This window comes from Perognathus longimembris, chromosome 3 (genome assembly GCF_023159225.1).
Source record: "Perognathus longimembris pacificus isolate PPM17 chromosome 3, ASM2315922v1, whole genome shotgun sequence".
Classification (NCBI taxonomy): domain Eukaryota; kingdom Metazoa; phylum Chordata; class Mammalia; order Rodentia; family Heteromyidae; genus Perognathus; species Perognathus longimembris.
Window position 1 is genome coordinate 80899136 of NC_063163.1, and position 13938 is coordinate 80913073.

Genomic DNA, 13938 nt, shown 5'->3' on the forward strand with positions numbered 1-13938 from the left:
CGCTCTACTTTTGTTTTGCCAGTCACTGGAGTTTGACTAAAATTTCTAATTAGTTAGTGGCTTCCCCTGTAGCACAGCTGCCTATGGCCCTGTAAGAAACGCAGCACTGAATCGGTAAGTGTTCAGTGTCATACCGTCCACACCTAACAGAGCTTTACTTCTCTCCAGCATTGCCTCCACTTCAATATGTGTGTTCTTGCTAAGCATTCTAGGAAGGATCTTTGTATTCCATTTTGAATTTTGGTTATACACTAAAAAGATTATTATAAATATGTCTTACATAAGCTAGTCAACATATAGTCTTTGTTTAGCCAGATATTTTTGCTCATATTTTGAAGTAGATTATAAGATGATTTGTTTGACAGAGGAGGGAAGAGTGTGGGTGTATTTTCAGATTTATGTATTTCTTTTCAGAGGTTTTATTCTTACCCCTACCAATGACCATTTATTTGAGAAACCATTGTTTTTCTAAGGCCCAGGCACCTGCAATTTCTTGTAGTTCTTTGAACTATTATAAAGCACTCAAGTTTTTTGTTTTTTTGGTTTTTGAAAAAAAAAAAAATCCTTAGATATAGCTTTAGTGGCAGAGTGCTTACCTGGGACTTGAGAGGCCTTGGATTCTAGTCCCAGAACCACCAGGAGGGGGAAATTGATTAGGCCCGCCCCACCCCAGCATTTTTTCTTTCTTTCTTTCTTTTTTTTTTGCCAGTCCTGGGGCACAACTCAAGGCCTGAGCACTGTCCCTGGCTCAGCACTCTGCCACTTGAGCCACAGCGCCACTTCTGGCCATTTTCTATATATGTGGTGCTGAGGAATCAAACCTAGGGTTTCATGTATATGAGGCAAGCATTCTTACCACTAGGCCATATTCCCAGCCCCAGCATTTTTTTTTAATACTCTGCAGGTGGTTCCAATGAGCAGCCAAAATTTGAGATCCACAGTGCCAAACCCCACTCTGTCTCAAAGACATCCCCCCCCCCACTTATTTCCTACAGATCCCTTAATATGTTCTCAAAATAGTTCTGATTTGCTGTTGTGGCTATGAATTACTTGCTCTTTCCTCTTCCCACTAAAGTGCACATAAGATTGAATCCAGGGAGTAATTATTATAGTCAGTGAGTTTAAACTACTACTTGCTTAAATCCGTACACAAACCCACAAGTACACTCGAATAGACTAGCCTAAGTTTTTATTTTCAGTGTTTTTGATTTGAGGGTGTTGTTATTGTGTGTGTCTGTGCCCTGCATCCAGGTTAGTACCAGAAAGTAGTAGCTCTGTTCAACAAGTAATTCTTGGGCACTTGCTATAGTGAAGGCAGTGAGGAGAGCTAGGAGCTCATATTCTTTTTTTTTTTTAATTTTTTTTATTAATTGAACACAAATTATTTTACAAGGTGTTGTGCAAAAAGGGTACAGTTACATAGTAGGGCAGTGTGTACATTTCTTGTGATATCTTACGTCCTGTTTTTCTATCCCTTCTCTAGGTCAGGTAGACATATATACAATATACAATGTATCAAGAACATATATAGTATTCACAGACTTGGTCTCTACTGTCTCTCCGTCTCCCTTTGTTAACAGTCATATATCAGGGAGATCATGCCCCTTTGTTTTCTGTGTTCTAGGCTTGTCTCGCTCAACATTATTTGTTCAAGTTCTGACCATTTCCCTGCGAATAACAATATTTCACCATTCCTAATCGCTATGTAGTATTCCATTGTGTATAGGTACCATATTTTTTGGATCCATTCGTCTGTGGAGGGGCATCTGGGTTGTTTCCATATTTTGGCTATTGTGAATTGTGCCGTGATAAACATGGAAGTACAAATGTCTTTTTGATCTTGGTGTTTGCTGTTTAGGATAGATGCCTAGGAGTGGTATGGCTGGGTCATAGGGTAGGTCTATATTGAGCTTTTTGAGAAACCTAGGAGCTCATATTCTGACTGAGCATCATAGGGCCTTTGATAACCCATATGTCACATTTTGTTTTGTTTTTGTGATATATTGGGGCTTGAACTCAGATTCTCTCTTGCTCAGCTTTTTCTCAGTCATGAGTGGTGCTCTACCATGTGAGCCACACCTCCAGTTCTAGCTTTGTGTGTACTTGCATACATGCACATAAGCACATGTCACATACTGGTTCTAGAGCTTGTTCAAGGCTATTGTTCTACTACTTGAGCCACATGTCTCTACTTCTGGCTTTTTGCTGCTGGGTTGGGGATAAAAATCTCTCAAACTTTTCTACCTGGGCTGGCTTCAAACTGCGATTCTCAGATCTCAGCATCCTAAATACCTAGGAATACAGCTGTGAGCCATCCACACCTGGCAACAGTTCCCGCCTTTTGCTGGTGAATTAGAGATAAGTGTCTCACAGATTTGTCTATTCAGGCTTTGCCCAAGCTGTCTGCATTTTAATGAATTTATATAAGTGCACGGGCAGGGTTTGGTATGTAATTGGTGGCTAACATGTCTCATTTCCTTTCTTTCAGGTATCCAAACCATTGACTCTACCCAGGCTCTTTTCCTCCCCATTGGGGCATCTGTCTCTCTTCTAGTAATGTTCTTCTTCTTTGATTCAGTTCAAGTAGTTTTTACAATATGTACAGCAGGTGAGTGTCTCTAATTTTAGCCTACTAAGAAATGTTACTTTTTAATAAAAAAGGTAGTGTTTCCATGTGCCAGCGGCTCACGCCTATAATCCTAACTACTCTGGTGGCTAAGACCTGAGGATTACAGTTCAGATCCAGCCCAGGCAGATAAATCCAAGAGAAACGCTTAGCTCCTAATAGCCATCAAAAGAGCTAGAAGTGGAAGTGTGGACCTAGTGCTAGAGTGCCATACTTGAGCAAAAAACCCAAGTGAGAGCGGGAGACCCTGCATTCAAGCCCCGCTACTGGTATATTTTTATTACCATAGTTTTCAAAAATTAGGATGTACATAACATGCCATGCAAGTTTTTGTTGATGTTACTGTTTTTTTCCAGTCCTGGGGCTTGGACTCAGGGCCTGGGCACTGTCCCTGGCTTCTTTTTGCTCAAGGCTAGCACTCTGCCACTTGAGCCACAGCGCCACTTCTGGTCTTTTCTGTATATGTGGTGCTGAGGAATCAAACGTAGGGCTTCATGTATACGAGGCAAGCACTCTTGCCACTAGGCCATATTCCCAGCCCTTCATGTAAGTTTTTATTTGTAAATTTGGCTCCCTTCCCACTCACTACCCTTCCTTGAACAGAGGAGTATACGTGTTCAAACCTGTTAGAAAGAAGAAAGCAAGGTGAATGCTCATGCACTTTCATGCACTTGATGATACCTACACACCTTAAGTTACCAGATGGTTCAGTTAGGCATAGTGGTCTTTGGCTGCTTCTACCAATGTCTTTGAAGGTAGAAATATTGATAGCTCATCAAAGTAATTAATCTCTCAGCTTTCTGATCAGTTTTCAAGCTGAGCAATGATGGAAATGTAAAAATGATTAGCAAAATGCCATAAGCTCTGCTAGGGGCTTTTCCCCGGGTCCTCTACTCATCTTTTCTTGTTGAGTTAGGAAAAATGAGAAAATCTACCCATGTTCTGCCCCCTTCAACTTTAAGAGCTTGTCTGCCATAGTAAAGAGTCTTCTAGTGATGTAGGTGTTAAGTAAGGTATTTTGAAAAATGTGTTCTATAAATTATGCCATTTCTTTTTTCTTTTCTTTTTACCAGTCCTGGGCCTTGGACTCAGGGCCTGAGCACTGTACCTGGCTTCTTTTTGCTCAAGGCTAGCATTCTGCCACTTGAGCCACAGCACTACTTACTGGCCGTTTTCTGTATATGTGGTGCTGGGGATCGAACCCAGGGCTTCATGTATACGAGTCAAGCACTCTTGCCACTAGGCCATATTCCCAGCCCCAAATATGCCATTTCTTGTATAATTGACTTAAAAAGTTAAAAATATTAACCAGGGGCTGGGGATATGGCCTAGTGGCAAGAGTGCTTGCCTTGTATACATGAAGCCCTGCGTTCGATCCGCAAGCACCACATATATAGAAAATGGCCAGAAGTGGCGCTGTGGCTCAAGTGGCAGAGTGCTAGTGAGCAAAAAGAAGCCAGGGACAGTGCTCAGGCCCTGAGTTCAAGCCCCAGGACTGGCAAAAAAATAAAATAATAACCATACGTTTTCTTTCTCTAGTTCTTGCAACAATAGCTTTTGCTTTTCTTCTTCTCCCGATGTGCCAGTATTTAACAAGACCCTGTTCGCCTCAGAACAAGTAAGGACTTGTGACTTTACTCTTAAGTTCTAAATATGTGTGGCTTTCTCTCATTTGTGGTAGTGTCACTACTGAGCAGTCATACTAAGTTTTTGGTGTTGGCTGGAAGACACAATGCAAAGAGCTTGGGAAGGGAGATGTTTGTTCTTTTAACACTGGCAGACAGTGCTTCCTTTTTTACCTTTCATGGCAGAGGAAATAAACAAATGGTAGGAAGTAGGGGTCATTGCAGTGTGCTTCCTGCTTAGATTATGAAAAGCAAAACAGTTTTCACTGAAGCAAAGCTTTCTTTCCTGGTGAAATAATGGAATAGAGGAATAGGTTAGGTTTACTATGTTGTCTGTAGTGACCTAGTTATGTCAACAAGTTTGGTTCACTGCCAATATGATCACCTCAGTTCCTGAAGCCACTGCTTGCTCCATGGAATCAAGGGCTCGCATAATGGGGAAGGTGTGCACTTGGCAGTCACCAGTGGGACCTAGTTTGCCCTGGAATTGATAGACTTACAAGTACTTCATTTCTGCTAAATGAATTGAATCATTGCCTTTCTTCATTTTGTTTTTCTCTTAAGATTTTTCTTTCCAAAGAGTGATTTTGATTTTTTTTAATTTAATTAATTTTGGTCGATCATGGGGCTTAAACTCTGGGTTTAGGTGCTGTCCCTGAGCTCTTCAGCTCAAGGCCAGCACTCTACTACTCTGAGCTACAGTGCCACTTCCTGTTTTTCTGGTGGTTAATTGGAGATAAGAGTCTCACAGACTTTTCCTGCCACAACTGGCTTTGAACCATGATCCTCAGCTCTCGGCCTCCTGAATAGCTGGGATTACAGACATGAGCCACCAGTGCCCAGCATGACTTTGAATTTTAAATACACTTGTTGGTAATTTGATCTGAGAAGTATATTATCAAATGGGACTAGAAGTAGTATAATTCCTCTGGGATTTTCATAATTTACCCGGAGAGTGTCTTGGATCTTTGGTACTTGCAGTGTTTAGGTATTGTTTACTGTTCTAATCCAGCCATTGTGACCTCTGATTGTGAAGAACTGAAGGGAAGTTTGAATTTTGATTGCATTGTCCCCATGATGCTGTTTTTCAGAATTTCCTTTGGTTGCTGTGGCCGCTTCACTGCTGCTGAGTTGCTCTCGTTCTCCCTGTCTGTCATGCTTGTCCTCATCTGGGTTCTCACTGGCCATTGGCTTCTCATGGACGGTGAGTAATGTGTGAGATTGGATTTTTTTTTCTCACAGTGCTTATTGGCATCAATGAGAGTTGTATAGTTGTACCTGACCAAACGTACCCCATACCCCTTTGTCACTCTCCCTTCCCAATGCAGCCTCAGCGTGTGCCCCTGTTCCATTTTCACACATGGACATGATGTCTTTAACATCCTGTCTCTCATCCTCCCCTACGTAGGAACCTGCTTTTTGTAAGTGTATCCCAGTTGTTCAAGGGGGCTCTCTGTGATATTTCACACCTCTGTGTACAGTATTTTAATCTTCCTGCTGGCTTCCTTTCCCATCCCACTGCCCCCTCATGTTTATCAGCTCTCATCATTCGCCTGTACGGTACATTTCTGAACTGTCCACCTGTGAACATTCTCTTTATCTCTGCCACCAGTCCTCATTATAAACATGTGCTCAATAATACATACAGATTCTGTTGTTTTCCTCAACAGTTTCATAGAGAGCTCATTCAGGGTTGTGTAACCTTTTAATCCCTTGCACACCTAAAACGTATACTTTCAGCATTCCTCTTCCCTCACCCTCAAGCATCTACTAATCAGCTTTCTGTCTCTATGGATTTCTCTGTTGTAGACATTCTTGTCTGACTTCTTTCATTTAGCAAAATGTTTTTAAGACTCATCAGTGTCATAACCTGTATCTCATCCTTTTCATAACTGAATACTATACACCATTATGCTATATGGCATATAGTAGGATATATGTATCTGTATAAAAAGGTATAAGGTATAGAGCATTTCATTGTGTATTGTTAATGATCTCATTGTCCTTGATGGTTTTAACCTCTGTGTAAACCTTGCTATTCTACTTCTTTGTAGCTGTCAGGGTACTTAGTTTGGTTTTGCTTTTTTTGCTGTTGGTGAGTGATCCAACACAGATGTCTTGCACATGCTCAGTACATGTTTCTACCTCTGAGCTACATACTCAGCCTAGACATAAAATTCCTGAAACAAAGGAGTTTTGTACTTTTTAATCTAGCATTTATAAAGGTTACATAGTAGTTTGCGCTGCTGAGTTATGGCATGTAAGAATTTCCCTCATTGGTAATGATAGAATAATGACAACAGTGGCTCGGATCTGTCCAGTGCTTTGTGCATTGCTAGATGTTTGCTGTGGATTACTTTACCTCTTTAAAGCAGGAACCTTATACACCATTTTACAGAACCTCTGTATAACTTTATACTCCTTCCAAAAATCTCCCATCACTCTTATTTCCTTGAGATTCTCCCCTTTTCCTCAATCCTCTTTCCTAATCTCATGAAGCATGTAATTGCTCCTGCTGTGTCCTCACTGCTCATCTTTCCTTCTGTTTTGGTCATTTAGAAGGGAACGTTAGAATATATAGCCATCGACTATACAATTTGCAATATTGTCGAAAAACTAAGAAAGAACTTAAAAATTATTGTTACCATGACACTGATCCAGACCTGCATTTCTTGGTCACAGGAGACTGGTTTTGGGCCATAACCCAGCATCAGCCCAGGCCTGCTCAGAGTGCCACTGCTACCCAGGCCTTACATTTAGAAGTAACTTAAGTTACTTCTGCAATGTCTATGAGCCACAGCATCAGGCTGGGTATGCTCGCTCTGGTGATTGTAAGTGTGCTGGGTAGAATTCAATGCATACATAGTTTGGAAGGGGTGGGTGTGCTCTTTGGGAGCGAGTTAACTAACCTGGGCAATGCATTCCAGCACAGAAGGGGCAGTAGCGTTCCCCTCCCCGCCCCCCCAGTCCAGGCCCGAAGGTCCAGCTGGACTGACAGGGCTGCCACCAGCTGGTCTAAAGGGCCTGAAAGGGAGCTCAGGGCCACCTATTTGTGAGACCATTGCAAACACACGGTGCTCCTAAGCCTGGCGACCACATACCTGATACCTGGCCATCTCCTCCAGCTCTAGCCATGGGTCTCTGTGTCGCCATGATCGCCTTCGTTCGCCTGCCAAGCCTCAAGGTCTCCTGCTTGCTTCTCTCAGGGCTTCTCATCTATGATGTATTTTGGGTGAGTGTCCGCTGTTCCCCTCCATGTTTGTATCCACAACCTTGCTGTCCCCTCCTCCAGTCCTGCACGGTGCGTGCATGGCAGCTGTGATGCAGTACCTGAGTGGGGGGGGTGGTGGAGACATGGGGAATCTTCAGCCCCCTCCCCCCTGAGTGGGGTTCTCTTCTGGGAACAGCAAAGGGACCACTGCCCCTGCAGAATTATGGGCTGTGCCCTGCAAGATGACTGCTGATGCTGAAAGCAGGCTGCCTGCAGCTCCTGGCTAACACCTCTCTCCACCTGGGCAGGTGTTTTTCTCAGCCTACATCTTCAATAGCAACGTCATGGTGAAGGTGGCCACACAGCCAGCTGACAATCCCCTCGATGTTCTGTCCCGGAAGCTCCACCTGGGACCCAATGTTGGGCGAGATGTTCCCCGCCTGTCTCTGCCTGGAAAATTGGTGTTCCCAAGGTAGGACTTACATATTGGCCTCATCCCATAACCCCACTGCCTTGGGTGTCTGTCTTGTCATTAGCTTCCTGACCCAGAATGGGAGAGAACTAAGTGCCTCCTGTCTACCTGAAATAGTGAAGATGGCAGTGTAGTTCCCAGTGTAGTTCACTTTACTAGTGTCACACAACAGTGTGTGACTACTCTTTGCACTCCTTTTAATTGGCTGGAAGTAGCCAGATGCCAGTAGCTCACACCTGTAGTCCTAACTGTTGAAGAGGCTGAGATGTGAGACTCGTCTCCAACAAACACCAAAAAAGTCCAAAGTAGAGGCGTGGCTTAAGTCATAGAGCACTAGCCTTGAGCACATAAGCTCAGGGACAGCAGCCAGGCCCAAAGTTCAAGCCCCAGGACTGCCACCCCCCTCCAAAAAAAAAAATTAAATTTTGCTGGAATTAATAAAACCTGGATCTTTTTACTTATAAGATATTTGTCCAAAAAAAAAAATGTTCTTAGGGTGCCAGTGGCTAATGCCTGTAATTCTGTTAGCTACTCAGGAGGCTGTGTCTGAAGATTATAGTTTGCAGCCAGCCAGGGCAAACAATACACAAGACTCCTATCTCCTGTTAACCAGCAAAAAGCCAAAAGTGGAGCCATAACTCAACTGTTAGAGCACCAGCCATGAGCAAAAAAAAACAAAGAGAACATAAGGCTCTGAGTTCAAGCCCCAGTACTCACTCTCATACACTTGTTCTCTTGGTAAACAAAATTCTGGTTCTGTTCATGGTAATATAGCCTTGTGAAAATCACTGCACTGTTTTAATGCTCTGTGTCTGATAACTAAGTACTTATTTGCAGAATGTGAGTGACTTGGGCATAATGGTACACACCTGTAATCCCAGTCCCTCAAGAGGGGAAGGCAGGAAGCCTGAGTCAGAGGCCAGAATGGGCAAAGTTAATGAAAGCTTATCTTATCTGAATGGTGGGTAGAAACCTCTGCTGTTTAAACACTGGCAAAAACAAATAGGAACAGGAATGAAGGGCTGGGGGCCCAGGCTTCATCATGGAACTGGCGAAGGAATTAGTGACTCACAGGTGGTGGCTTGCCTTGGTTTGCGGAGGCGGCTGTGTGGCTCACCTCCGCCCCAGCATGGTTGTTCCGTGGAGCAGTGCCCTCCATGGTGGCTGAGGGCTTTTAAGCTGCTCCCTTCAAAGTTAGTGTTCAGCCAAGCATGGTAGTGCACACCCTTAACTCAGCCCTTGGGTGGCCGACAGAATTGTGACTTTGAGGCCAGCCCAGGCTACATTGTGTGCAGTCAAGATTTCCGTGTGCCACTCACCTAAGTTCTTTGACCTCTTAACCTGTGGGCAGACTCCACACGTGGGGTGAGGGGATTGGGGAGGCAGCACCCCTGACGTGCAGCTCTGCGTTGCAGCTCCACGGGCAGCCACTTCTCCATGCTGGGCATTGGGGACATCGTGATGCCGGGGCTCCTGCTATGTTTTGTCCTCCGCTATGACAACTACAAAAAGCAAGCCAGCAGCGACTCGTGCGGCCCCTCTGGCCCAGCCAACATCTCTGGCCGCATGCAGAAGGTCTCCTACTTCCACTGCACCCTCATCGGCTACTTTGTAGGTAAGATGCCACCTGCTCAGTGCCCACAGCTGCACTACACACATGCTCACTGGCGAATGAACTGGGGAAATCCTCTGAGATTTAAGTGACTCCCTATTTGTATCCTGCCTCAATAGACTTTTCCCTTCATTTCTCCAGCACGTCTGTCACCTCTCACTCCCAAGGGTGCTCCTCCAGCCAGCTCACCCTCAGGCAGACAGGAAGAGTCTATTAGGCTAGGAATGGTTGTGATCGCCTTCACACACATGTGCTGTGGCAGGGGGGAACACTAGCCTCCCCCTGCGCTCAGCATAGCACCACACACTGAAGCATTTCAGCCCAGGACCCTGAGAGGCCGGGCAAGTGGCATTGCCCCATTGGCACACGGGACTCTGGGAGGCAGCGCAGAGCTGGAGCCAAAGCCAGGCCTCTTGCCTTCACGTCAGCATCCCACACCACAGAAAAGGGGGGCCAGGCGTGTTCAGGGAAGAAGGGGGGCCTGACCTGGGAGTGTGGGCTAGGCCTGGGGGATCAGAGAGTCCCGACTAGACCCCAGGCAATGCAGGTGCCAGAGCTTCTCACTCACAGTGTCTCTGCTCCTAGGTCTGCTCACTGCTACCGTGGCGTCTCGCATCCACCGAGCTGCCCAGCCTGCCCTCCTCTACCTGGTGCCATTCACCTTATTGCCGCTCCTCACCATGGCCTATTTAAAGGTACCTGGGAAAGCAGTGGCTCCGGTCCATCGGGGCCGGGTGGTGGTCATCTTGCCGCAGGCCATTCTGCTTCAGCTCTGAGCTCCTCGTCTCAGCTGTGCTTCCCATGCTGTACCGGCAGAACGCTCAGGACTCGGAGCCCCTGGTCAGACCACTGTACCACCGGCTCACCTCTAGAAATGTCCTCATTTTTCTTTTTCTTTTTTTGGCCAGTCCTAGGCCGTGAACTCAGGGCCTGAGCACTGTCCCTGGCTTCTTTTTGCTCAAGGCTAGCACTCTGCCACTTGAGCCACAGCGCCACTTCTGGCCATTTTCTGTATATGTGGTGCTGAGGAATCGAACCCAAGGACTCATGTATACGAGGCAATCTCTCTTGCCACTAGGCCATATTCCCAGCCCTCCTCATTTTTCTTAAAGCAGTGTTGTAGGGCCAGGCAGGGTGGCACATGTCTGTAGTCCCCACTCTATGGGAGATTGAGGTAACTCAGATTCAAAACTACCCTGGACAACTTAGACCCCTGCTTCAAAACAAAAAGGGCTGATGATGTGATTCGGTGCTCGAGTGCTTTCCTGGCGTTTGCAGGGCCCTGCATTCCGCTCCAGCATCACCCAGAGCTGTCCCCTAGGGTTGGGTGGAGCGCAGCAAAGCCCTGGTTTCCTCCCCAGAACAAAAGAGAAAAGCAGTGGCTCTGTTGCTCCTACCAGCTTTTTAAACCCTGTGCTAAGTGCAAGTGTGGAACAAATTAAGAAAGATCTCCTGCTACTGAGGCAGCCCTTGATTTTTTAAAATGAGATTTACAGAGTGCACAATCTTTGAGATTTGCTTATCTCATTTTACAGCTAGGGAACGGACAGGTTCCTTAGCTTGTCTGCATTGTTAACTTACTGTGCAACTTGCATCAGGACCAGTGCAGGCAAAATTCCTAAAAGGAGTTTCTCTCCTGGCGTTGTGGCTCCCCGCAGCATGGCGGTACCATGTTCGTCTGTAACTCAGCCCAGTCCCTTCTTTCCCAGGGTGACTTGCGGCGGATGTGGTCTGAGCCGTTCCACTCCAAGTCCAGCAGCTCCCGGTTCCTGGAGGTATGATGGATCCTCGGACGTGACCACAGTGGCCGTCATCATTCTTTCCTCACCTTGTGGTTTTGTTTCCTCTTGAAGCCGGCCTGGTACAGAGGTGTGTACCTGTCCTGAGACTTCCGGGTGCCTGGCGCGCATCAGACGGAGCCCGCTTACAGGAGAGGGTGCTGAGGCCCCGCGTGGCAGGGAAAGCCGCAGCCCCCGCGGCCGCCTCCTCCATTTTCATGGATCTGCACAGACTGTAACCTTGCGGGGAGATGGAGCTGTGACTCTAAAAGCTACGGATGGCAAGGAGTCATTGTGGAGCTGTGGAACACTAAAAGCATCAAAAGCGTTAGCAAACCGAAGTTTTCTTCAGTGACACCCCTCCCAAAAAAAAAACAAAACAAAAAAAAACAACTTTGGGACCAGTTTCCTATGGGGACTCAGTTTCCGAGAACCAAGACAGAAGCTCTTCTGTCACATATTCTTTCTTTTTTTTGGATTTATTAAATATTTTCTGTGGTGTGAAGTGACTTATTAAATCCACAGACATTGTGACTTCTTACAGCACTCACATAAGGATTTGTTGAATACGTTCATGTCCACCCATCGCCGTGTCGGCAGTGAACAAGGGCACGGTTTTTATACAGACATACAGATATATATATATATAAACACACGCGCGCGCATAGATATACGAGTAAACAGAAGACAACCAGTCCGGACCACACCGTGAGAGACGGGCTGCGGGAATTGAGCATGTAGAGCAGTCCACGTGGCCTCCCTGTCGGAGCTGTGTCTTCCCGTGAGCGAGCGACCCCGCGGTCACCGCACCGCGTCCAGACTGGTGGACTCGTGGCTGCAGGGAACGTGTACTCTGCTTGATCAGCGTAGCAAACTAGGGATGAAAAGTTGAAAACTTTTTGGCGCTTTTCTTTTTACAGCTTCTCCCTCGCAGGATTTTTCGTAGTTTCTTCTTGAGCCAATGCATGTATGATAGCGGCCAGGCGTCATTGTGCTTTCTGATCATAGTCATGTACTCCCTGTAAATACATTTTTCTATTTTATATTTTTTTGTATTTTTTTGGCATTTTGTTTCATTGGTGTGCTGTATTTTCCATGCCCTCACTCCTTTAAGAAAAAAAAAAAAAACGGAAAAAAAGCAACACAATGCTGTCCTTGCTGTTGTGATTATAGTCTTGCTTTCCTTCTGGTGACAGCTGAGTGTTGGGGACAAATGTCATTGCTCCTAGCACTGGTGCCTGGCTCACTCAGGAGGCTGAGGTCTGAGGATCACGGTTCAAAGCCAGCTGAGGCAGGAAAGATGGTGAGACTCTTATGTCCAGTTAACCACCTGAGAGTGGTGCTGTGGTTCAAGTGCAGAGCACCAGCCTTAAGCAAATAAACTCAAGGACAGCACCCACACCTCAGGACCAGCCTACATACGCGCACACACAGTCATTGCTCCCGTGGGGCTGGCAGCAAATCCCAGCACTTGGGGAAAGCGCAGGTGGCCTGTCCCCATAGACTGGGCCAGGCTGCCTGCCCACTCTAGAGCAGCCCCCCTGGGGAAGAAGGTGGCTGTGCTTAGAGGCAGAGAGGAGTCTGGAATTGTCCCAAAGTTCCTGATAGCAGGTTGCTGTGTGTCAGTCTCCAGGGCCGGTGTGCACACTGTGGGTCAAGGTGTTGTCTTGGAATCCTGTTTTATTATAACCAGCCTGTGTCACTTCATGCCTTCATGCCGCAGCTCTAGTTCAGTCATGAAGATGTCAAGGCATTGAAACTTCAGTTCACAGAACTAAAGTCGAGGCTGAACACAGACTTGAAGTGTGACTTTATCAGTTGTCAAAAGACGAAAGTGGCTCAACAGGGTAGAGCCTGAGGGGCCTTGAGAAAAACTCAGGTGACGAACAGGGCTATATAGGTAGAAATAATGCGGTCTGGAGTTGGTCATTTAAAATTCTCTCTTTATAAAATTAAATGCTGCCAGTTACAGTGGCCCCTGCCTATAATCCCAGCTACTTGGGAAATGGAAATAAGAGGACCATGGTTCAAGGGCAGCTGAGAAAAAAAACATTACAAGACCCCATCTTTAAAAAAGGCCTAGTCCAGGGGCTGGGGATATAGCCTAGTGGCAAGAGTGCCTGCCTCGGATACACGAGGCCCTAGGTTCGATTCCCCAGCACCACATACACAGAAAACGGCCAGAAGCGGCGCTGTGGCTCAAGTGGCAGAGTGCTAGCCTTGAGCGGGAAGAAGCCAGGGACAGTGCTCAGGCCCTGAGTCCAAGGCCCAGGACTGGCCAAAAAAAAAAAAAAGGCCTAGTCCTCTGAAGGCTGCGGGGGGGGGGGGGAAGGGGGTGTCCTTTTTTGTCCACCTGTTAAAAATAGAACTTGCTTTGTTGTCTTGTTACAGCTAGTCACACTCAACCTCCTGCTGATGGCAGTGCCTGAGAAGCAACCTGTTGGTTTGAAGCATGCATCATCAATAAGAGCCAGAGATGGGAGACCACGGAGGGGGTGACATTGGTCAAGATGCATTGATTAAAACCTCTTTGTACAACTAAATAATGAAAGAATTAGAGCTTCTGGAAGGCAATGGGGCGTGGCTCAAGTGGTCAAGTGCCTGTTAAGCAAGT

General features: G+C 46.2%; 1 protein-coding gene across 1 annotated transcript in view; it reads left to right on the plus strand.

Annotated features, from left to right (window-relative positions):
* Sppl3 (signal peptide peptidase like 3) overlaps nucleotides 1-12981 on the plus strand; it is a 78438-nt gene extending 65457 nt beyond the window's left edge. Inside the window, exons 4-11 of the mRNA XM_048342827.1 lie at nucleotides 2489-2608; nucleotides 4166-4244; nucleotides 5343-5455; nucleotides 7377-7483; nucleotides 7771-7934; nucleotides 9350-9549; nucleotides 10132-10241; nucleotides 11256-12981. Of these exons, the coding sequence (XP_048198784.1) occupies nucleotides 2489-2608; nucleotides 4166-4244; nucleotides 5343-5455; nucleotides 7377-7483; nucleotides 7771-7934; nucleotides 9350-9549; nucleotides 10132-10241; nucleotides 11256-11327 (965 nt within the window). The 3' untranslated portion in view covers nucleotides 11328-12981. The remainder of the gene's footprint in view (nucleotides 1-2488; nucleotides 2609-4165; nucleotides 4245-5342; nucleotides 5456-7376; nucleotides 7484-7770; nucleotides 7935-9349; nucleotides 9550-10131; nucleotides 10242-11255) is intronic.
* The last annotated feature ends 957 nt before the right edge of the window (nucleotides 12982-13938 follow it).